Source organism: Balaenoptera ricei, chromosome 14, assembly GCF_028023285.1.
Source record: "Balaenoptera ricei isolate mBalRic1 chromosome 14, mBalRic1.hap2, whole genome shotgun sequence".
In the NCBI taxonomy this organism is placed as follows: Eukaryota; Metazoa; Chordata; class Mammalia; order Artiodactyla; family Balaenopteridae; genus Balaenoptera; species Balaenoptera ricei.
In genome coordinates this window covers 19,291,987-19,315,977 of record NC_082652.1, presented here as the reverse complement: position 1 = coordinate 19,315,977, position 23,991 = coordinate 19,291,987, and the positions used below count along the sequence as shown (strand labels likewise).

At 50.6% G+C, this 23,991-nt stretch overlaps 1 protein-coding gene across 3 annotated transcripts in view; it reads right to left on the bottom strand.

Moving 5' to 3' along the window:
* SSH1 (slingshot protein phosphatase 1) overlaps positions 1 to 20,916 on the bottom strand; it is a 59,952-nt gene extending 39,036 nt beyond the window's left edge. The window contains exons 1-2 of one of the 3 annotated variants that reach the window (XM_059894257.1): positions 20,814 to 20,916; positions 16,279 to 16,319 (exon numbers count right to left, since the gene is read on the bottom strand). In XM_059894257.1, the coding sequence (XP_059750240.1) occupies positions 16,279 to 16,319; positions 20,814 to 20,882 (110 nt within the window). In that variant the 5' untranslated portion in view covers positions 20,883 to 20,916. Of the gene's footprint in view, positions 1 to 2,129; positions 2,211 to 16,278; positions 16,320 to 19,177; positions 19,253 to 20,813 lie in introns of those variants that run through there. The other 2 variants (XM_059894258.1, XM_059894259.1) reach the window with 2 other exon arrangements.
* Positions 20,917 to 23,991: the final 3,075 nt, after the last annotated feature.

Genomic DNA, 23,991 nt, shown 5'->3' with positions numbered 1-23,991 from the left:
GAGGGATCAGACCTCTGATAAGCTCTGCTGTTGACAAAGCACTCTGGCTAATGTCAGCCTATTTGATCTTCATGAAACTCTCCTATGCAGGCTGAGCAGGCATTATTATACTCATTTTATAGATGACAAAACAGGAAGTTATTAACCGGTTATGATTTTAGGATTTCTGATGCTACCTCTTGCAAAAAAAAAACCCCAGAGAAAATGAGCATAAAAGTATAGGCTCAAAAAAGGGTAGAAATTAACACAACATTGTAAATCAACTATACTTCAAAAAAAAAAAAAAAATTCAAATTGACTGGACTGGTTGAAACGAACTGAACTATTGATACTTTTGCATGGATAGAATTAACCCTCGATCGCACTCAGCTCTGCCCAGTGATTACTGAGTACACTGGTTTGTCCAGTGGACTTGCCGATAATTCAAGAAAAAAATGGAATGCATATAAAGTTGTCACTACAGAAAAGGTGGTGCCCGTGAACACTCCCAAGAGGAGGTTCCATTAATTCCATCTAGGTTAAATACTGACTGTGCCTCTACCGTGCCTGGTCAGTGCTAAACCCTGGGGATTCAGAAGTGAAACAGAAACGGTTTCTGCCCCGGAGCAACAGCACAGTCTAGTGGGTCAGACAGATGCAGGACAGTACCTGCCATGTAGCGCAGCAGGTCCCATGATGCAGGGATGTATAAGGTGCCATATATGCACACGCACACGTGCACACACACACACACACACACACACACACACACACTCAGGAGGGATGCCCAGCCCAGCCTGGGGGTCCAGGGAGATCTCCCTGAAACACCACCAAGCTGGGCCTCGAAGGACCTGTAAACAGGGACAAAGAGAGCAAGGAGCAGGAGAGTAGGAAGATTTTGCTACACGCGCCCTCCAGTGAACACAGGTGGATGATCTGGTCTCTGTGGTAAGAGGTTCCACTGAGAATTCATAAATGTCTATTCAGGTTTATAAGTCAGTTCCTTATAAGTCTGGTTAGCGTGAGTTGGTTTCTCAGAACTTGATCATCCCTGGGTGAACTAATATTCCAGTTTCAGAACGTGCAAAGCTAACAATCAAACCCTGGGCGAGTGGTTGAGCCAGGAGTTCTCAGCACCCGAAGGCCTAGTGGCCACTCATCGAGGGTTATTTTAAGTAAGTCAACGATACCTCCAATCCGAATGGGGCTTCATAATTTACAGAGAGCTTGCCCCTACGTTTCTTCACTTAATTCTTACAATGCCACTTTTCTGATGGAAGAACCAAAACAGAGAAGATAGACGACGTGTCTGCAGTCGTACGGCCCATAAGGGGCCGGACGAGACTGACAGGCTCCAAGTTCGGGGCTCTTCCGGTAGAATCCCGAGGTCAGATGGCAGGACGGTGTGACCTGCAGCCACAGGAGCAGCAGGTAGAGCTGGATGGATGCAAGTCTACCTTAAAACCACTCCTGGCGATGGTTTAGATGGATCCAGAACCCCCTTCCTACCAAAATGAAGTTTGTAAAGATGCAAAGGAGACGGAAGACTTGTACACAGAGTAAGGTAAGCAGCCTGCAGGTGGAGACGGAAAACTCTCTCCACTGTTCTCCCATGGGTGCCTCCCTCATTTTGAACTCAAGTTCAAAAGTCACAAAGACCCCGGGATGTGCCGAGGCCTTATTTTTATTTTGTGCTTTACGGGGCATTCAGCAAGGCCTTGTCCCATATGCCATTCTTCAGGGCCTAAGCAAACAACTCACCTGACACACTGATCAGCTAGAGCCCCCCAGAAGCTCCCCTCCACACAGGATGCTGACAACAGGGAAACTCCAGCCCTGCAGGGCCTTATACTTAGGGAACGGGGTCACTGGCAAGAAACGCTGGCAGGGCTTGTTACAAATGTCTTTGCTGCCGGGGCATGTATTGTTTGGCTAGAAGGCGTAGGCTTCTCTCAGAGAGAAGGAATGTCCAGAAGTATTTTGGACAGTAAGAGACATTCTCCGCAGCCAGCTACACAGCGCTCCTTCCTACCAATGGGTAGGAGCAAGCAGCTGAATATACCAACAAGCTCGCAATATCGGGACGCTCCCCCCACACCCCCCGGAAAAGTGAGACAGCAAATAACACACCTTGGATTGGCTTCACAAACCTTGGGATAGCTCCTCGACGGCCCCCAAGAGCCCTCAGGCCCCGTCTGTGGAAGCCGGAGCCAGTGTATCTTCCCGTGAACGTCTGGTACACCGGTATCTAAGCCCCCTTCGTGAGCGCAGAGAGAGAAAGGCCACATTGTGCAGGAAACGCAATGGCAGCAGAGGCAACCTAGCCAGCCAGAAATAACAGGCACACGAAGGAAATGTTTTTGAAATAACTCAAAAATTCCAAGAACGAATTGTCTCAACTGTCCCCGGTTCTCGGCCCTTTCTTTGGGATGCAGCCCATGCCATATTCATGGGTCGCCAAGTCCTAACCTTTCCAGGGCGCCCTTTCCTTCCCAGTCCCCCAGCCCCGTGAGCCATGCGACGTCCACTCACTGTGTGCCCGGCTGTGTGCTTGGTCCTCGGGGTCCCTGCAGGGCAGTGCTGTCCAAGAGAAAGGACATCTTCTCCACCTGTGCCGTCCAATACGGCAGCCACCGGCCATACAGGCCCATGTTCTGAACACTTGAAATGCGATGAGTGTGACTGATGAGCTGAATTTGTCATTTTATTTGATTTTAATTAAATTTTAATTAGCCACGTGCGGCTACCAGCTATGATATGGGACAGCACAGCTGTACCGGGAGCTTGCAGCCTAACGAGAGTCAGGGCAGAGAACAGAGGACCCCGTGCCTTAGTTCCCAGCCACTGCTCTTGTTACATTATGTCCCAGCTCCAGAACTTTCAATGATGCAGCATTATCTATAGAACCCAGAGTCCTTGTGCTTGCTTTCTATGGCAGCCAGTTAGCCATGCCATGTCACTAACTAAATTTCACTCCTCCAACACTGTCTGACCTCAGGGAGCTTATAATGCAATCAGCAAAAGGGATTTATAATAAAAAGCTTCCTTGTATCAGCTCTCACACTATCCCTCCCACACTCCACGCGTTCTCTGCTCCATCCCCGTCTATGTCATCGTCCTCATCAACTCTCCTACTCTGGGCCTCTAGCACAGCCTCCTCTCTCCTGTTTGCCTCCCCACGTCCCGTCCACCTTCCAACGTTCATGCCTTCTCCAGGAAGCCCTCCCTCACCACCCTAGCTGCAAGCCACGCTCTTCCCTTTCGACATCTTACAGCACCTTCTCTCACCGTGCTGGTGAAGAAACCGAGCCTCAGAGGGTAAGTCACTCATCCAAGGTCATATACTTAGAAAGGGATAGGAACCCAAGGCCCCAGACTATGTTCCTGGACCTATTTACCTACTAACGGGTGGTGATGTTATCTTCATACCAGTATATTTTAACTTCACGATGGGACTCCAGGGCCAGGACACACGTAATTTTTTAAGTCTCCCTCCCTGCCTGACATATAATAGAGTCGATACTCAGAAGTAAATACTCGTAAACTGGCCGAGCTGTACCCTTCTCCAGCCTCAAAGCATTTTGTGACTAACTCACCTTGGTCATCTCTGAGCAGCTGCAACAGTGGGTGCTCAACACACACAGGATGAACAGGACAAATAAGACTCACAGATAACAGAGGACAAACCAGTGGTTACCAGTGGGGAGGCGGGAGGGGCCATATTAGGGTAGGGGATCAAGAGGTACAAACTATTATGTTATGCAATAAGCTACAAGGATATACAGTACGACACAGGGAATATAGCCAATAGTTTTTAAAACTATAAATGGAGTATATAACCTTTAAAAATTGTGAATCACTATATTGTAACCTGTAACTTATATTATACATCAACTATACTTCAATAAAAAAATAAATTAAAAAGATGCCCTATTACTCAACTAAAACATGTAACCTGCGAAAACAGTTCTCAAGCTTCAATCAATTATCAGACACCTCTAACTAAGCATTACAACCTCTGGGAAAAACAAAAGACTCACTGCATAAATGCAGTTACAGTCAGGTCCTCTTGGCAACCAAGTGTTTCAAACAACACAACTAAGTTCTCCGCCTCACTGGAGTCCTGAGAGCCAAGGCTACGACTTCTCCGTCTCTGGACGCCCCTCAGATGTGCATTCAGTAAATGTGAAACCGATAGGAAACATCTTTGCTGTGTGTCGTGCTGGGCATGTCATACATATTAACCTAATATTAACCTAATCCTCAGCATCCACCTACGAGTATTTTATACGGGGAAACTGAGGCTCAGAGACATCAAGTCGCTTGTCCAAATTCACGTGGCCAAAAAGTGGAAAAGGCAGGAGAAGACACCAGGAGTCTCACCTGTAAGCATCGAACCTCTGCTGAATTGACACCCATGGGGAAACACAGAGTCAAGAAAGTAAGTCTGCTTCTCTTCCCCAACAATTCAGACCGAAAACCATCTGGTGGGCAGAGCAAGGCAGGCCTCTGGGTCAGGGAGAGGGTGTGGTGAGCAGCGGAGAGGTGGCTGCAGAGATGGGAGGTTGGTTGCAGATAGGGGGGTTGATCAAACAAGTAAACACTTTAGGGACAATGGGAGCCAGGTTCCTCACTATCAGAAAAGGGATTACAAATATGGAGAGAGAAAAAACTAGAATGAACCCAGAGATGTTGGATCAGAATTGAAGGTATTAGCTTGAATTCATGGTTTTCAATATATTTAAATAGAGAAAAAAATACAGATGCAAACGTGTGTGTGCACGTGTGTGTTTGTGTGTGCACGTACCTCCACATATTCCCTAATTCTGCCCACTGAAAGGGCCTGTGGAGAGCAATGCCCCCAACAGTAATAATAACTACACTTACCTCAGCTTCTTTGTTTTTGTTTTCCCGATTAATTTGGTATAATTCTATTTCTTCAAAAGAAAAGTCCTTAATTAATATTGTTTGTTTTTAAAGAGTAGAAAGAGTTTCAAGGAATCTTTATATAGAGTACATGAAAAAAAGAATGTAATAGTTTCTGCTTTTTTAACTTAGTGGACATTTAGTTCTCAGATATGCCCATAGATCAACTAAAACCCAAATAAATGGGACGTGACAACCTGTATCTACCGCTTTCCATGTTCTGCATTCCACTGTCAGATTTCTAGGTCCAGCCCCAGCTTCTAATCTCATCCATCAATTATCCCTTCCAATTATTATTCACAGGGGTTAAAATGCTTCATAAATTCTTTATTAAAAATTTTTTTTGTTGAAGTATAATTGACCTACACCACTGTTAGTTCCAGGTGCACAAGATAGTGATTCACAAAATAATCACCACCTGCCTTGGTTTTGAAATTCCATTCTCTACTAAGAGGAACTAGGTAGGGCTCCTTGGAGAAATGAGGGATTCCAGAGATGGGGGATGGAAAGTACAAGATGAGGTCTGCCATCTGGTGTCAGAAAATAAAGCAGTGCTTAAAGGAAGATGTGGATACGTCAAGGGACAGGGAAGCCAGCTTGAATGAGACCCCACAGGCTAAATCGGGGACAATTTGAACCTTGAAGTCAAGAATACAATTAACAGACTATGAACCGATGCATGAGACAGACAAACAGGAGTCCACACAGATATAAATAAATGGAAAAGTTGAGGGGGCATCGGGTACTGACCTAATTTCAAAGTATTCCCCCCTAAGAAACACTTCTTGATAAAGGGGGAAAAGAATACCTGTGCAGTAAAGAAGCCAGGCAAAGCCCCTTGATGACCACGGTGAACATCACCGGTGATGAGACACATGGCGTTGCGCGACCCGAATCTAATTTTGAGGGAACATCAGTCAAACCCAAACTGAGGGACATTCTACAAACTGACGGGCCTCTCCCTTCAAAAGTGTCCAGGTCACGAGAGTCAAAGAAAGACTAAGGAATGTCCCAGACTGAAGGAGAGTCAGGAGACAGGACCACTACATGCAGCAGGCGATCCTGACCTGGATCCTTTGCAACAGAGGACACTGTTGGGACCAATGGTGGACCCTGAATGGGGTCTGAGGATTAGAAAAATGTTATTTGTACTATATTTGCAACTTTTATGTAAGTTTTTGTTTCTGAATTTTGAAAATTACTTTTTAAAAAATTAAAAAAAAAATTCCACTTAACTGGATTTTGGCAAAAACACTCCTTTTAATTCTTCTCTATTTGCCAGTGATTAAAAACTTAAGACCCTCTCCCTGGTCATCATCACTGGCAGACGTCCTGGCTCTCTGCCTCCCTCTTGGACGCTCCGACCCGCAGCACCTGAGATCTCTCCCTGCCTCAGGACCATTTCCCCTCTGTGTTTCCATAACAGCAGCAGCCTCGCTTCATGCCTAAGGCAGTGGAGGATGATGGGAAGCTCCCTTCTCTGGGTTCCTCTCGATCTACGGCTGTCCAGATTTCGAGAGCCTCGCACACACACGGCCCTGGCCCACGTAAGACCTAATTTTAGTGTTTTCCTGCTCTGAGACCACACTTTCGGAAGAGTGGGGGGCCAACCTGCCCGGGCGAGCCTCCCATTGTGACGGGCACGCGAAGTCAGGACGCTGCAGACCTGCAGGATGTGACTCAGCATCCTGTTTTCAACGGCTGGGGTGGCCAGCAGATTTGGCACCAAGCACTGCAGCTGACTTCACCTCTCAAGACCACAAATACCCAGGTTAATTGGTGGGATGGGCCCGTGGCATCAGCTCTCCCTGTGGACCTCAGGGCCAAACCTAAGAAAACCTGCCTGTCTGCCCATCTCACTGGGTTTCCTCACACATACCCATCCGCAGGTATCTACCAGGAACAGTTCTTCAGAGAAACTGACCTGGCGGTATTTTAAGGACACCATGAGTCAAGCAACTGATTTTGTTTCTCTCTTTGCTTTGACTCCCAGGAAGCTCAAAGTCAGATGTGTAGCCAAACTCTGGTAACTATACCAACATTATGCTTTGAATTCCACATACAAACCTTCTCCTCACTTTGCTTTATTTTCCCCTATGTTCACCATGTTCCACTTTTCCAATTTTAAATCATACTGTTCCCTCTGAATGTTATAAGCTGTTTTTAATTGCTTTTGGGCAGAGCTATGGTAGACACAGAACACATGCTACCTTTGGAGGGTAAGGACTCTTTTTTTATTTAACATGGAATCCCCAGCATTCAGCACAGAAACCAATACACATATAGGCACCAAACACGCTGGGTTGGCCAAAAAGTTCGTTCAGATTTTTCCATAACATCGTATGGAAAACCCGAACGAACTTTTTGGCCAATCCAATACACTGGCTGGATTGATAAGGCAAATATAACTCTAAATAAAAACCGCCTCCGTTACCAGGTTGCTTCGTAAGCAACACATCTCCCTCCCACTCCGTGTGGCGGGGCCTGCACAGGGCGCCCGGGCTCCTGAGGAAGCCCCCTGGCCGTATGGCGCAGCGGCCTCCACCCCAGAAGCGAACAGCCTCTCCCAACTTCCAGCTGCTTCAGACAAGACACGGAACAGCGGGCCTGGACATCTGGGAAGAAGGGACAAGCAATTTCCAGAGGCGGCAGCGGGCCCGGCTCTCCCCGAACCACACCAACAGTGCCCTCCCTTGTGGGTCCCGATCTGGGGACTCGTGCCTTGAGAACTCTCGGCAAGCGTGTGGGAATCACTTCTGCCAGCGCGGGGAGGCCCCCGGCAGGGAGGGCACCAGACGTTTCCTAAGGCAGGGCCTCTGAGGCCTTCTCTGAAACAAAGTCTTTTTAAAAATAGCTTCAAAAGTAGCCATTCAAGGAGAAAAAAAATTTTTTTTAATCTGTATAAATAAATAAATAAAGGCAGACAAGACACCATGCTTCGCCTGGTACCAGGCTCAGTGTAACTTGGAGGGAAACAGGTCAGGCGTTGGCTGTTTTTTCCCTTGGGTTCCACTCAGTTGACCTTTTGGTCTTTGGTCTGGGGGGGAACACGGTCAGTAAGGCGGCAGAAGGGACTCTCGCCTCCCACCATCTATGAACATAACGGTGCCCTGTGGCTGGCAAGGACCAGACACTACACACTGTGCAAGACACCCTCTCAGCCTCATAGAAGCCCCCTGAACCGAGGAGGACCCTTCCTGTTTCGGGGAGGGCAGGGGGCTGGTCCGAGGTCACAGGCGGTCAGGTGGTGGGTACAGACACGACCCAGCAGCCCCGCCCGTCCAGGCACAGCCAACGGCACAATTCCGTAATTTACACGGCGGTCTGGGCACTGCTGATCCTCTCCCCACACGGCGGGGCAGGACGGCCGGGGGGTGCCCTCATCAGCACATTGCCTCTGCCGCGGGAGTGGGAACCACCGCCAGGGCTTTCCACACCCCAGAGTGGGAGCCTTGCGGGCCAGACGCGTGGTCTTGCCCCCAGTCCCCAGCCCCATCACTCAGCACGCCCTGCAAATGGCTCCTACTGACTTTGATTAATCCTCTTTGATTAATCCTGTTTTCTTCCTGCAGCCTTCCTTGAAACAGAAAGACTCCCGTGGATGTCCTCCTAGTCTTAGGAATTTCCCACTACACTGCCCAGATCCCGGGTATCTGACCACAGCACGACATACGCCAAGGATGAATTCTAAAGGCGGGAGTCCCTTCTGTTCAGACGGCCGCCGCCGTGCGTGCGGCCCTGCTCCGGGGTGAAGCGCGCCTGGCTTGATGCTCACTGAGGGGGAAGTGGGTCCGAGCAGAGCGTCCACCTCCTCTCAGCAGCCACACCAGTTCTCTCCATCTCAGCGTGACTTGGCGAGACGCCCCACACAGGGCTAACCTCGCTCTCAGCCTGAGAAGAAAGGAGAAACTCTGGACGGCCTGTTAGAAAGCTACCGAGAACGGTTAGACGTGGTAACAAGGTAACACAGAACTAGACTGGTGGGTGTGAGTGAGGACTCTCGTTCTTGCATTTGGAAGCCACAATCTAATCTCATCTCTTCACTTTACAAAGGAGGCAGTGGGGGCCCAGAGACCTTTAGTGACTGGCCTAAGGTTGCACAGCAGATGACACATTGTAGGACAGAACCTAGGTTTTCTGACTCCCTCTCACAGCTTTGCTCCATTTACCACGAGGGTGATCGGGTACCACGATCACCCAGGAAGAAAGAGCTTGCATGAACGAGCGTTCTTGGTGTGCACACAGGCACCCCTGGTGTGCAAACACGCTCCCCCGGTGTGCTAAGTACACAGGAAGAATGAGACCAGGGCTTCCAGGCATTCTTTTGAAGTCTAAGCACTGGTATTTCAAAAGTTTAATAAAACCTACTAGACTCTGAGCAAAATTCATTTTAAGTTAAACTTAATAACTTTAATTATGTTCCAACAGAATCAAATTAACTCTTCACCTCTGTTCTCACGTGTCCCCATTCTACGATGAGTTTTCTAACGACAACAAAAAGTATTTAACACATACTGAAGGCGAATTCTGATTTTAAAATCAAACGTTCCAACAAACTGCCAGGAAGAATACCGGAGTTAAACCGACAGGAAGAGCAGAATGGTACAACGACCCCAGAACGTTACACGTGTGTGCACCACAGTGTTTCAGGCTGGGAGTCAACGGGAGGTAGCTGCCTCTAAAGCCACGCGGGTGGGGACAGGAAGGGATGAGCTGAACACAAACCTGCAGGTGCCCTGTGGGGACAGGAGCAGCAAGGAAGGGACACAGGTTTCTGAGTCACAGCGACCTGCATCTAAACCCTGGCTCCGGCCCCTGGGAACTGCAGTTTCCTACAATGGGGCAGGCACCTCGTGGGGGTGACAGAAACGAGACAAGCTGCATCAAGTTCCCAGCCCAGTGCCTGCACCTACAGGCCCCCGCTGAACGGGAGCCACGAGGAGCACCCCTCACCCTCCCTGCTGCCCGTCCAGGCGACTGCATGGGAAGGGGCATCGAGTACAAGTCTCACTCTAGGTCAAGGTCAGGGAGCTCACAGGACAGGGCACACCGCTCACGGTGGGGCCCCTGGGGTTCCAGCCAGAAGGGAGGATGGCAAAGCCACGGGAGGCGGGCTTGCGGAGATGGCTCTGGAATTTTGAGGCTCAGAGCACAGGCTTTGGAGTCAAAGAGACTCGGAGCATGAGGGTCCTGGCTCCATCACTTCCTACTAGGCCAGCTACCTCCCTGAGGCTTTGTCTTCTCATCCAGAGAATGGGAACAGAAGTGGTGCTTTCCTTACACAGACTAAATAAAACAACGCCCATGAGGCAACTCACAGAGCAGAGCACGTTTGAAGGGCTCACTTCCACAGCCTCCGTCCCTGGTTCACTTTTCCTCCTCAGCACCTGCTAACACACTTAATGTACCTGTTCATCTTACCTACTGTCTTGTCTCCCCCAACAGAATGTCAGCCACAAGGGCAGGGATTTCTGTGCTTTGTTCACTGCTATAGTCTCAGCTGCTAGGACAGTGCTTGGCACACAGTAAGTGCTCAATAAAGATTTGGTGAATGAATGGCTTGTAAGCAGATCAGGACGGGGGTGCTGAGACTGAGCCAACAGCACCTGTATTGCCAAACTGCAGGGGGAAATCGCAGGAAAAATTTCTCTGTCCTTTGCTTCCTGTGTGTCGTCCAAGACCACTCTGAGTTCCTCACCATGAAAAAGAACTTGGAAAATTCAATTTACAAGACCTCGAAGGCCATCCAGTGCACACCAGGCACTGGGAGAGGTGACGGGAGAGGCGGGGAAGGCTCTCTCCTTAGGGTGGGCTCATGGTCAAGTGGGCAGGCACCCTGGGCAGTGGCTCAAGGCCTCGTGCTCAGAAGGGCTCCGAGCTTGGTTAATGCTCTGCTGTTGCCACCCTGAAATTCATCACTTTTTAAAAAGTGGATCCACAATTTTCATTTTTCACTGGGCTCCACAAATTCTACAGCTGATCCTCCCAGCAGAGAACATTTATGTACTTTGGTAAGTACTACACAACAAGTCCCAAGTCTCAAGGAAATACTAAGGAGAGATAAATGCCTGTGGGGAAAAAAAGGAAGAGTCAGAAGTGACCACAGGAAGCGACCTGAGGAGACAGAGGTGGGGCGTTTGTCGAACGTCTATGATGCCGCAGGTTATTTCGCCCATTGGAAAATGAGGCCTGCCCAGGTCATATGACAGCCAGGTGAGGTGACAGATGACAGAGGTGGAAGCCAAACCCAGGCCTGTCCCTCCCCAAGGCCAAAGCTCATGGAAAAAATGTCTAAGGGTCATTGGAGGTGTTATTGCAGAGGCCAATATGCAACATGGGGCAAACACAAGAGATGCCAAGCCTCCAGGTGTGAAGGAGCGTACGGGTGCTGAGTGGAGAACATGACGGTCTCTGGCATGTGGTCGACTCCTGCCGGCTCCCTGGGGCTCCTGGCCTCTTCCCACCAGCCAGTGATGCCTTTATATAAGTGATGCCTTTACACCCTGACACATCTGTAACACTGAACAGAAACCTACTCGGTTACATGTCTTGTTTTCTCTACATTAGACCGGGGCATCTCAAGAACTCCCACAGACTGAGACTGGTGGGCAGATTCTGAGGTTGCCCAGGACCCCAGGCCTTGGTGCAGGCACCCTGGATGAGCCCGCTATGCTGAGGGTGCTGGGACCAGGGAACAGGATGGGAGAGCTGCTCCCTTCACTAGGTTATACCCTACGGCAAAGGTGATGGGGTGGTCCCTCTCCTGACGGCATTCCCTGATGGCATCAGATCCTCCTGTCGGCCTTGAAGCAGCAAGCCACCAGCCGTGGCATCTACGGCTACAAGAGAACGCATTCTTCCAAGAACCAGAGCCTGGAAGAGGACCCAAGCCACAGATGAGATCCCGGCCCTGGCCAACACCTTGACTGCAGCCACGTGAGACCCCCAGCAGGGGACGCAGCTCAACCATGTCCGGGTTCCTGGCCCACGGGAGCTGTGAGGGAATAACCGTGTATCGTTTTGGACCACTGAGTTTGGAGTAGCTTGTTACACAGCAGCAGATAGCTGATACAGCGGGCTGCTTGCTGCACAGAGCCCAGATGCCGCAAATGCTCAACACCTCTTGGCAGGACTTCAATGGACAGACTCTCAACAGTCACAGTCAAGTCCAAGTCTTGACGGCTAAGAAACCGTCAAGAAAGGCAGAGAGAAACCTCAAAGGGTGGACAGGCCTCGAAGAAGAGGTTGTGAATAAAGATTGGGAAGTGTGATCTGCAGAGCAAGGACACACCAACCACCACCCCATCCTGACGCTGTCGGGGAGGGAGAAAAGCTTATATGGAGAGCGGGGTCCTCTGGGGATTTCCAGGTCAAGACCAGAAGGAGGAGAGGGTAGAGGGAAAGGCAGAGGTGTGAGGGAGTTCACAGTTTACCACTGAAACCAGATAAAACAGAGAAGACAAAGTCCTGCTGCTTTGGCCCAAACGTTTGCTTGGGCAAGTAAGAAAAGAAACTAAAAGAACTCTAATGATCATTTTCACGTGCTTGACTTGAAATACTGGATGAAAAAAACCCCCCAAAAAACAAAACAGCAAAACATTCACTCCTGATCCACACTCTGGAAACAACACAACCATATTCCCTCCCCAGGGCCCTGCCTGGCACACAACCACTTATGCCTCATGCCAGACTGAGGCGACTCCCAGGACGGTGAAGGAGCCAGGAGCTGCTGCCAGCAGGCCATAAGCTCACCAATTCCCACAGTCTGAACAGCGCAGCTTCCCAAAGGGGATCGCTGGAGGCCGGCAGCCATCTGCACACGCAGAGAGCAGGGGAGAGGGAGCGAGAGCTGGGTCTACGGCTCTGCGTCACTCAGCTTCCCTCTGGGCGGGCGCTGAGCAGTTCTCGAGATGTCCGCCAGAAGGCCTTCAGAGCAACCATCCGGATGACAATAAAGATTCTGCAGAAGGTGCGTTCCTATTTACACCTTACAGGGATGTCACTGGGTAAAGGACGCAGGCTGGTCCAAGTCACAGGGCATCCACGGGGGTGGCCCTCTCAGCCCCACACAGTGGACACGGCACCTGCTGGGGGTCAGGGCCTCTACTTCTGGGCCGTGAACCTAACGCTGAGAGGAACACCATCCTCTGAAGACCAAACGTAGCCACTGTCCTCCACGCCCATCGTGGACCTGGCTCTGTGCAAGGAGCCCCACACAAACTATTCGCCAACCCTGAAAGGTCCTAGCTGTATCCATTTTACAGATGGAAGAATGGAGACCCGCAGAGGCACAGTAACTCCCAGATGCATGCTGGCACCTCTACTAGTGCAGAAGCCAGACTCCGAGCCTAGATCTGCCTGACTCCAAAGCCCACATCTTTCCTCGACACATCTTTCTCACACATGAGTGCAATTTGCTGCAGAATCAAAACAAAGTTAATATGTTTAAACCGCTGAAGTGTTATGTGCAGGCAGAGAACTAAGACCCTGTCACTAAGATGGCACCAACAGTTAGGGACGAGACAAACACACAGGTACCTGCCAGGGAAGGCAGATATGGTACCCAGCACAGAGAGAAACCAAGAGCCACCTGCCGAGGAGAGGGAAGCCACAGAGGTTTGGGATGGGAGCACGCTGAGCTGGCCATGAGGACTGTGGCCAACTGGAAAGGGAACTGGCTTAGAGAAAGAGCCTGGTCAGGGAGCAGGGGTAGGACTGAAAAACGGCACATTCATTTGACGAAAGGCCAGTGACGAGGGTGAAGGAGGAAAAGAGCGTGGGGACCAGCAGGAAGAAGCAGGGGCGCTTCCAGACTGGCGTCCCTCTGACAGTGGGGATGGTAAACTGACGCAGAGGGATGGGTTGATGGGTGGCCCCTCAGTGCATCAGGGGAGGTACAAGGACCTGACTGATGGTGCCACCGGGGGGGACGGGGGAGGAAGAGGGCAGGTGAGACAGAAGATCCAATCCACGGATTCAGCAATTTACTGGCTACACGTGGGTCTAAGATCACCTCTTGGAGGACCCGAAAGATGAAACTGTCAATTAAGGGTAGACAGAGGGGCAAGGAGAGAGGAATATCCTGCGGGCCCCAGTTTCTCTCCCTCCCCAGCACCCTTCAGAAACCAAATCAGGTCAGATTAACTTCAGGATGAATGTGAAGCAAAGAGAAATCTCCTCTCCCCAACTCTCCTCCCCAAGACGAGCAACGAATGAGGGACCATTCCACACATTTTTTTTCTCTAGGAGAAGCTTAGGGAGCACAGGCCTGAAAATGCAAATCCACACGCAGATGCCAATGAGTTTCAGTCAAAGCTTACACTGGGACAGCAGGACTTCTCTTGTTTGGTTCGGAGGGTTAGAAACCAGGACGGTGTCCACTGCCTAAAACGGGGCGTGGACGTCAAGGTGAATGAAGAGGGGAGGAAAGCGGAGCCTGTGAGGATGGGCTCAGAGACCAGGCCCCCCCCACCAGCCCAGGTCTCCCAGAGCTCACGATGGCACTGGGGACCCCCTGAGAGCAGCGCAGAGGGACTCACGGGGGTCACCGGGGCGATCTGACTTCCTAGGAGGCACCATCACAAGTCAGCGGGGCTCTTGGGTTCTAGCCCTGCTGAGGCCTCTACCCACCTGGGCGAGCGCAGCAAGTTCCCACGCCTGTACGTGCAACACAGCTGCTCAACTGAACCACGAAACTGGTCCCCAGGAAGGTGGTGTCCTGCGACAAACTCAGGTGTTGCGGGCAACGGAGGCCCCGCTTCGAAGGCAACCTTGGGCCTCGGATTCCTCACCTGCGACCTGGGGGGAATACCCCACCTCCTGGGGTCGTTGTGAGGGTTAGATTTGGCAACGCAGAGAGCTGCCGTCACTTCCCTTTGTACGGTCCTCTCCAGCTCCAAGCTGTGCAGAGAAAGGGACCTTTTATTGGGCCAGCAGCACATACACATTTTCCTATCACTGCTATTTGTAACTTCTTTATTAATGGAAACAATTCAAAACACTATGCTGCCAGTTCAGGAAGGGCAATTGAAAAACGAAAAGCCGTCTAAGTGAGAGGCTTAAATGCCATCTCTGGGGCAAGAGGCCTGGAAGAAAAGGATCGGCTTGAGGGGGAGAAGAGTCCAAGTCCATGTAAGGGCTGGAGAGGAGCTGGGGGCGGGGGGATGGTGCCCCGCGAGGTGGTCAGCAGGCCCTCCGCCCCGCTCCCCCTCCCCCATAGTCTCCGGAGCAGACTTCACTCCTCCCCTCCCCGCCTCCACCACTTGGGAATCCAGCTGATTCCAGCCTTTGAGACTCCCAGCAACCCAGACCCCCGGTCTGAAGAGCAAATGTGTCACTGCCCCTGCTCCTCCCTCCAGCATAACGTGAAAACGAGGACCCACAATTGTAATAAGACAACTATTTCTCTACACACATGAGCTTTAGAAAAAATGGTGCCTCCCCTCCCTCAAACACACAGAAAACTTCAAAGACAGGTGAGGCAGAGTTCTACCACTTCCGCGTGTGAGTTGAACCAGGAGGATAGCCTGCTATCAGTAATGAACGGCTGACCCCAGTTTCTGAACACGTATTTCCTTTTCCAATTAATTTTCCTCCTCCTCCCAAGATGAAACAGACATTAAAAAAAGAAAAACAATATCCTTTAAATTCTGTTTAATTCTATTTTTTTAATCTAGCTGTTCACTTTTTTACACTCAAAGAGCCAGAGTTTAAGACTAGCTCCTTGGTGCAGAAGAATACATTATATAATGAAGTGCTAAATCTTCTGTAAACCAACAAAACACCCAATTTTTGGCAAAGAAAAACAAACGTGCTTTTGGCGTCTACTTGTGAATATAGCAACTGAGGACTACAAGCTTGAGAAACTTCTCAAATGAGTATACGTAAAGATTTCTCACTGGCACACACACACACACACACACACACACACAAAACACCTTGAATTAGTAAACTGAGGAGTTGAATGTCTGTTTCAAATCAGCAATGTGCTTACCTCAAAAGGAATACCTTCCCAAAAGCAGGATGGAAAAGTGAGAACATATTAAAATGATTATTTTCTTTAAAGCAGAAGTAAAATCTGGAAGGAAGTTTATAAAGATACTCATCATCACGGTAAAGCCAGGGGGGTGGAATGCTGGCAATTATTTTTTTTCTTCTCTAAATGTTACATAATGTTATTAAAGCTGTTTATAGTTAAACGTCTGGATCACTTGTAAAGCTCTCCTCCTGTCTATGTGTTCTGGATCGTTTTTAAAGCACTACTAAAAAGCTGGTGTCGTCTTTCTCGAGGGTCCTCCCTTTTGGAAAGGCACAAGAGTATTTCTTACCTGCTTGGAAGAAAGACTTCAGGACGAAAACACTAAGTCTGCTTACCTGTGGTTTAACTTGCGATCTTCATCACTGCCAGCCTCCAACTGCAGAGAAAGAAAGAGAATGTCACAGCCCAGATGCCGCTATCGACAAGCCTCAGACACAAGGCTCACATTTTCTGCTCTGGTGTCTGCAACAGATACAGATGTCCAGGAAACCTGGTTCCTTCCAAAGAGCCGCACCCTCTCCTTACCAATCCTGCTCTGCTGCTCCCCTGAGTAATTTCCGTGGAGGAATTTTCAGGTTTGCTGATGTTTCCCCACATGCCTCCCCAAGGCATCGCAGACCAATGCCTCCTAACAGAGCGCTCCCGGCCGGCACTGCTCTCCACACGCTTGTTCAGCCCTGAGCTCTCCATTTTCCAGGGCTGCTTTGGAGCATATCCTGTTTTTCTGTTTTAAGGGGAGGGGGCAATGTCTTTAAGACGCTGTTTCCTCCCTTCAAGCTAGGCAACAGCTGAGTGATCAACACCATTTTAAGCCACAACACACAAGTTAAAAAATAAATAAATAAAAACCACCACCACCACCACCACCACCACCACCATTCCAGGCAAGTCTTTCTTAATGGAAGGTGGCCAGGATCAGGCTGCCTGTAGGGTCCCGAAGCTCTTGGTGGTTCTCTAAAAGGCTTAAAGTTTAATATAAAACTTTCTAGGCTATTGGTTTATTTATAGACATGAGAGAAAGAGACATTTAATATTTCCTAAATGTTACAAGGCCAAGAGGGTTAGAGGCTCCAAAAGTAACCACGATTTAAGCCCTGACTGCAATTTTTCTTTCTTTTTTTTTTTTTCTTTCAAGGAGAAAACTCAAATGAGAAGAAAACACACATCCCAACAACTCTGCACCGCTGGGACTTGGCATGTTTTGTGTGTTACACAGAGGAGCCCATTGAATGGGAAAGAGGGAAACCTGGAAAGCAGTGACGGCTGGAAGAGATGCAAGGCCGACTGAGGACAGAAACCAGACAGAAGCCAGCGGTGGCGGGAAAAGGGTTACGGGGATCATGTAGAGAGAGGTCTGGGCAGCAAGGGACACACACCACAGGTGGCAATTTCACCAAGGAATGAGTCCAGCAGAGGGTCCTGGAACCCCTACGCCGTCATAAGATCATGTATGTAACGCACTGGGCAGAGGCAGAGACCATCAGCTAGTTCCCACACTCCCCACCCGACAATGAAGGAGAAGTGGAAACATCGGGGACAGCTCTGCTGACCACAGGGCCACCGACTTCGGTCCCGAAGTGAAACATACACAGAACAACTCACACAACCGCAGGAACAAACTTAGCAGAGACTGCTGGGTCTAATCCAGTGGTTCTCAACCGGGGGCAGCTGATCTCAGCAGGGGACGCCAGGAAAGGCTGGAGCCTTTCTTGGGAGGATGCTAGTGGCATCTAGTGGGTAGAGGTCAGAGCGCCGCTACACTTCCTCCAACACACAGGACGGGCCCCTGCCACAGACGGCTCACCCCAACGTCGGCAATGCCAAGGCTGAGCAACCCTCATCCAACCCCGCCACCTCAAAGGGACTGGAGATCTGCCCGTGAAAATGAGTCACCTTGAACGTTTGTCAAAAATCACAACGTTACAACCCGTTCCTGAGAGCTGCTGCTTTACCTATTCGTGGGCTCTCTGCCTGTTCTCACAAAAGAATGAGACAAGATGAACAGTAAAATGACATAAATGAGATAATTAAAGATTGGGGGGAAAGGAACAAAACTTAAAAAGAGGGAAGCACTGCTTGGCAGGTCGGGCTGTGACCTCCCTTAGTTCCCACGCCGTGCAGCAGGACCACGGGCTGGGGAAGGAAAGAAATGCCCTGAGTGTCTCTGATTCAACGAAGGATGCACATTTTGAGGAGTAAGGAAATGATGGGGGGGGGGGGGGCGGGGGGGGATACAGACTTCAAAATCATTTCATTCTCGCTCACTCTCTGAGATTCTCAGGATGAAAGGCAACGCAAAGTCAGTTATTCCAGAGAAGAAAGCTACATAGGCCAAAGAACACACATTAGAGGGAAGCCAGCCCTTTCAGATGAGCTGAGGCCCAGAGAAGGGAAGTAACCTGAGGAAGGACGGACCAGAGGCAGAGCCGGCTGGCCCACGTCTCCTGATCCTGTGCACACACGCCTGCCCTCTCTGTTCCTTCTTGCATCTTCGTACCTCGCCCCACCTGGAAGAAAGCCTCACCTTCCAGGGAACATCCCAGCCTCTGCTGGCTCCCTGGGCAACTAATGCCCCTGATTTACTCAAGTTGAATAAAAGCTGGTTGAGTTTTATTCTTATTTTGGAGTCACTGGCATTTGGTGGAAATAAGGCTTTCTATAATCATTTAAAATGTGCCTAGTGGAAACAACCCCAATGTCCAACAAAATGTACATCCATACCATAGAATATTACTTGGCCATAAAAAGGAATGAGGTCCTGACACGTGCTGCAACATGGATGAGTCTTGAAAACATGATGGTGAGTGAAATAAGCCTGACACAAAAGGCCACATAGTGTATGATTCCACTTATATGAAATGCCCAGAATAAGCAAATCCATAGAGACAGAAAGTACATTAGTGGTTGCCTAGAGTTGGTGACAGCAGGGCAGGGGTGGTGGGAGGGAGGCTGTGGGTGATGGCTAAGGGGTGTGAGGTTTCTTTTGGGGGTGATGAAAATGTTCTGGAATTCGTGGCGATGCTTGTACAACCTTGTGCATATACTAAAAACCACTGAATTGTACACTTTACAATGGTGGATTTATGGTATGTGAATTCTATCTCAGCTAAAAAATGAAATAATAAAATAAAAAGTTTTAAATGTGTCTAAAGCAGAAATAGATCAGGTGCAAAGTAACGCAGGGAATGTGGGGTTTAGAATCGGAGACCTAGGCTGAGAGGCTCTCTGTCTAACCTCTTCCTGGAGCTGAAATCTTCACTCGTTGTTTTTGCGAAGGGACCATGAGATTAAGTGCAGAGAAGTACTTTGTAAACTGCAAGACAGCAGTAGTAGAAATGATGTAGGGGAACAGATGTCTCTGTGGGGGGGCCAGAAGCTACTGCGGACTCCTCAGCTGCAGGCTACTGGCCACCGTGCAGAGCAGGAACTGTTAGAATCTTCTGTCTGTAGACAAGATAACTCATTAATGGCTTCTCCTCGAGAGAAGGGGGCTGTGAGGTTCAACCCTGCAGCCACTCTGAGAGTGCAAGTCCCAGCAAAACAGGTTGAAGAGCTGCCCCACCAGGAGCTGGTGGGACAGGCAGGGCTGTTAAACCCCAAACAGGTCCTCTTCTCTCACAGACACACACAAACCTTTCCATGTTATCAGTCAACTTCCCCCCAGGGAGAAGGGGCCTGAATTGCTCAGATGCTGGCGGGGCCACTTCCTGGGCCTGCAGGGCCCCTCCTCCAGCCTCCTCTCCCTTCCCTAAGCAGCTCCCTGCCTCCTCCTCCAGCCTGCTGTGTCTGCAGGTCATCACTCGGTCCGGCCACAGATGTGAGTTTAGACCCAACTGGTTCTCCTGCTCAGAGGCCCGAGGCCCAGACTGGCAAGGTCCAGCCCAACTGTGCACTCAGAGGACCAATTCCCCAGTAACCCCAGAGCAAGAAGGAGCCAGTCCAGGACAGGCTGGGGTCACACGCAGACCCACAGAAACCCGCACAGCGCAAAGATGCACTTTCAGCCCCAGAAAGCACCGGTGCAATCCCAGCAACCCCAGAATCGGCCGCAGCCACACAGCCAGATGCACATAAACATGCAGCCCCGAAAGATACCATAGCAAGAAAAACCCAGACTCAGCTGCACACAAAGACATACGACACACAGTCACCCAGCACCCTGAGCTCACTCAGCCACTGTCACACGGTGACGCCGGCCCCCCGAGAGGCACGGCCACTCACACCCAGAGCCGGAACTCCAGGGGCGTGCAGTCGGGAGAAACAATCTCACAATTCACAGGATCACCCGGCAGCCTCTCCCCCAGCATCACACAGGCACGGTTCCCAGGGGACAGGCCAGATTCACGCACAGGGAGAGGCACACACAGGCTGGCATACACATGCATACATTCAGCCGGGCACACAGGGAAAGGGCCGAGACAAGCCACAGGGTCCTGAATCTTACAACCGGCATCTCAGGCAGTTACCCAATCAGGAGTCCCGGTCCCACGTCCAGTATCCCGCACAGTCACCCCGGACGAGGGACACTGTCACACACTCACGGTCACCCCCCCAGACGGGGCTCAAATTCACAGTCACCCGCAGATGGGGGTCACACACACACAAAGTCACCCGCGATGGGGGTCAGTGTCACAGTCACCTCTCGATGGGGGTCACACACACAGTCACCCCCAGACGAGGGTCACACCCGCTCACAGCCTCCTGCACAGTCACCCCAGTCCGGCTGCCAAGGCTGGGTCGTCCCGCTGGGGCCCCGCAGGCCGAGGACCCCTTGAAGCTGCCCTGGCGCAGCCCCGGGCGCCCCGCACTCGCGGCCCAGGCCTGGCGCGGCGGCTGCTCGGCCAGGCCGGGGCGCGGGCCCGGGGCTCACCTCGCTGTTGCTGGCGGAGGAGGAGGCGGCGCTGGGCGTGGGCGAGCGCTGCAGGGTCACCAGGGCCATGGCTGCGGCGCGGCGCGCGGGCGCCGCCGAAACCTCGGGCTAGAGACGCCGCCGCCGCCGCCGCCGCCGCCGCCGCCCGGACCGGGCCCAGGGCGCTCCAGGAGCCGCTCACGGGCGGCCGGGCCAAGCCGGGCCGAGCCGGGCCGGGCCCGCCCCTCCCTGTCGGCGTCTGTCGCCGCCCCCGCCCCCCGCCTCCCGCCTCCCGCGCCGGCGCGCGCCGGGCCTGAGCGCGGGCAGGGGCAGCGGCCGGGGCGGGGCGCGCGTGCGCGGCGCGGGATCCCCCGAGCGGCGGCGGGAGGTCCCGGCTGGCCAGTCACGTCTCCCGCGCGCCGGACGCGCGCGCCTGGGCCGCGCGCCCGGCCCTCCAGCCTGAGAAGCGGGGGCGTGCCCGGTGGCGAGCAAGTCCATCCCCCGGAGGCCAGCCCCCTTCGCAGGAGGGAAAACTGAGGCCCGGCGTCCGCACGACCTGGAATGCTCAGGGCGGGGAGGTGTAGAGACCAGGAAATAAAGAACTCCTGGTCCCTGCGCCTTGAACCCCGAGGAGCGGTCTGCAGAAATTAATTCGTTCATTCATTCATTAATTTATGAAATATTTATTGAGCACCCACTAAGTGCCAGGCACGGAGTATTCAACCGTGAGCAACATAGATTAGGCCTGACCTCAGGGATGAGACAGAAGTGAGTCAAATTACTAGGCACTTAAAAAAAATTATTTTGCCAGTCTTTTTATATGAATTCTTTCTATGTGTCCAGAAACCCAGCCAGCTCCTTGGGAAGACAGGAAGGGCTTCTCTGAAAAGGGGGCATTTGCTCAGAGGCCTGATGGATGAGCAGGATTAACGGGTGAAGGGAGGGGAGACTGGGGGGTGGGGGGAGCTAAAGGCCCGGAAACTGGAAGGAGATTGTCCATCAGAGGCCTGATCCTACAGAAGGGAGGGGGAGGGAGTCAGGGTGCACTCTAGAAAGCTCCGGCTGCCGCTTGGAGAAGGGACTGTGGGGCAGAGGTGTGAAGGGAGACCAGGGATGGGCCGCTGCTGTCGTCCTGGGAGGAGGTGACCAGTATGGGGATGGAGAGAGGGACATGGAGTAAGATACTAAAAAGGTGGTACTGGCTTGACTTAGTAATAGCTTCAATTTCATTCAAATCCCCTCCCTCCCCTCTGTTGCCCCACGCAGGTTGCACAAGCCTCCGCAGATTTACTGGTCCAGTCCTGCTCCCCATCCGTCTCACTGCCAAACCAGCAACCCAGCAGCCTCCTGGATCTCTCCAGCTGCTTCCCCCAGGTCCAGGGGCTGGGACCTCCTGCATATTCCCTCAGCATCATTCATCTCAAAGGTGGTTCTCAGTGGGGTTACTATAGCCCCCACTGAGTGTTGTGGGGTTTTTGTTTTTGTTGTTGTTTTGTTTTGTTTTTTAACTTGTGGGAATATTTTTTTAATGTCTTGCAGATGGGGAGAGCTATTGGTGGTTCTGGTGTTCAGAGGGCAGGAGCCAGGAATGCTAAAAACGCTAAAAGTCGTGCAATGCACTGGACAGTGACGCTGCCCCCGCCCAAGGAGAATTGCTTCATTCCCACAAGACACCTGTGTGGGTGAAAACACCGTTCATAGTTATCTGAAGCCAGAACCTAATTCCATTTTACATATCAACACAAAGTATTTTTCACAGAATTTTCAGAAATGCAACTATGTTTAAATAGAGGAAAGAAAATACTTTGTTTTGTTTGAGAGCTTTGTCCGGAGTTGTTCACGATTTGGGAAAAAGAGTTTATAGAGGGAAACACCACTCCTAATATTGGAGCAGTTGACCCAACAAGCAGGCATCTGTAGCTGTGCTCTTGTAGACAGACCGCCATATTTATTTAGCACTTATTTTAAAATGTCAAGTGTAGGACAAAATTATGGGCAATATTCAGTTGACTAGTGACTATCTTACTTCTCAACTCTGAACACATTCATTAAAAACAGACACACTTCAACACAACATTGTAAATTGACTATACTTCAATAAAAAAAAAAAAAGATAAAACCAGACACACTACTGAGACTTCCCTGTGTCCTCCAGGGGAGTTGTGCCCAAGATTTTACATAATGAAATGGATGTTGTTTCATCATGATGAATTTTCCTTTTATGTTAGGGCATTATAGATTTTGTTTTTTCACATTACATGTGGAGGTGGGCTTTATCATTTATGAATTTGTTGCCAATGAGTAAAGGAATCACCACACACTAGTTGTAAAAGGGGTGTGGGATTTTAGGGTCGAGAACCTCAGGCTGGTGGTTCTCAAATGGGAAGGTCTGAGAATTCCCTGGAGTCAATACAGATTTGGAGGCCCCACCCTCCAGAGTTGGCGATTCACTCAGTTTTTAATAATGCCCTAGTGATGCTGATGGTCCTGGTATGGGGACCTCGGTTTGAGAACCGCTCCCTGTACAAATGCCAAGGCCTCCTTACTGGTCTTCCCTCCATACCCTTCCTCTCCTATCCATCGAGAAATCCATACCAAGATCTGATCATCAAAACCGCAATGAGGTACCACCTCGCACCGGTTAGAATGGCCATCATTAAAAAGTCTACAGGGACTTCCCTGGTGGTCCAGTGAGTAAGACTCCACGCTCCGAATGCAGGGAGCTGGGGTTCGATCCCTGGTCAGGGAACTAGATCCCGCATGCATGCTGCAACTAAAAAGATCCCACATGCCGCAAAGAAGATCCCATGTGCCGCAACTAAGACCTGGCACAGCCAAAATAAATGAATAAATAAAATAAGTATTAAAAAAATCTACAAATAACAAATGCTGGAGAGGGTGTGGAGAAAAGGGAACCCTCCTACACTGTTGGTAGGAATGTAGGTTGGTGCAGCCACTGTGGAAAAAAGTATGGAGGTTCCTCAGAAAACCAAAAATAGAATTACCATATGATCTAGCAATTCCACTCCTGGGCATATATCCAGACAAAACTCTAATTCAAAAAGATACATGCACCCTTATGTTCATAGCAGCACGATTCATAATAGCCAAGACATGGAAACAACCTAAATGTCCATCGACAGATGAGTGGATAAAAAAGATGTGGTACATATATGCGCTGGAATACTACTCAGCCATG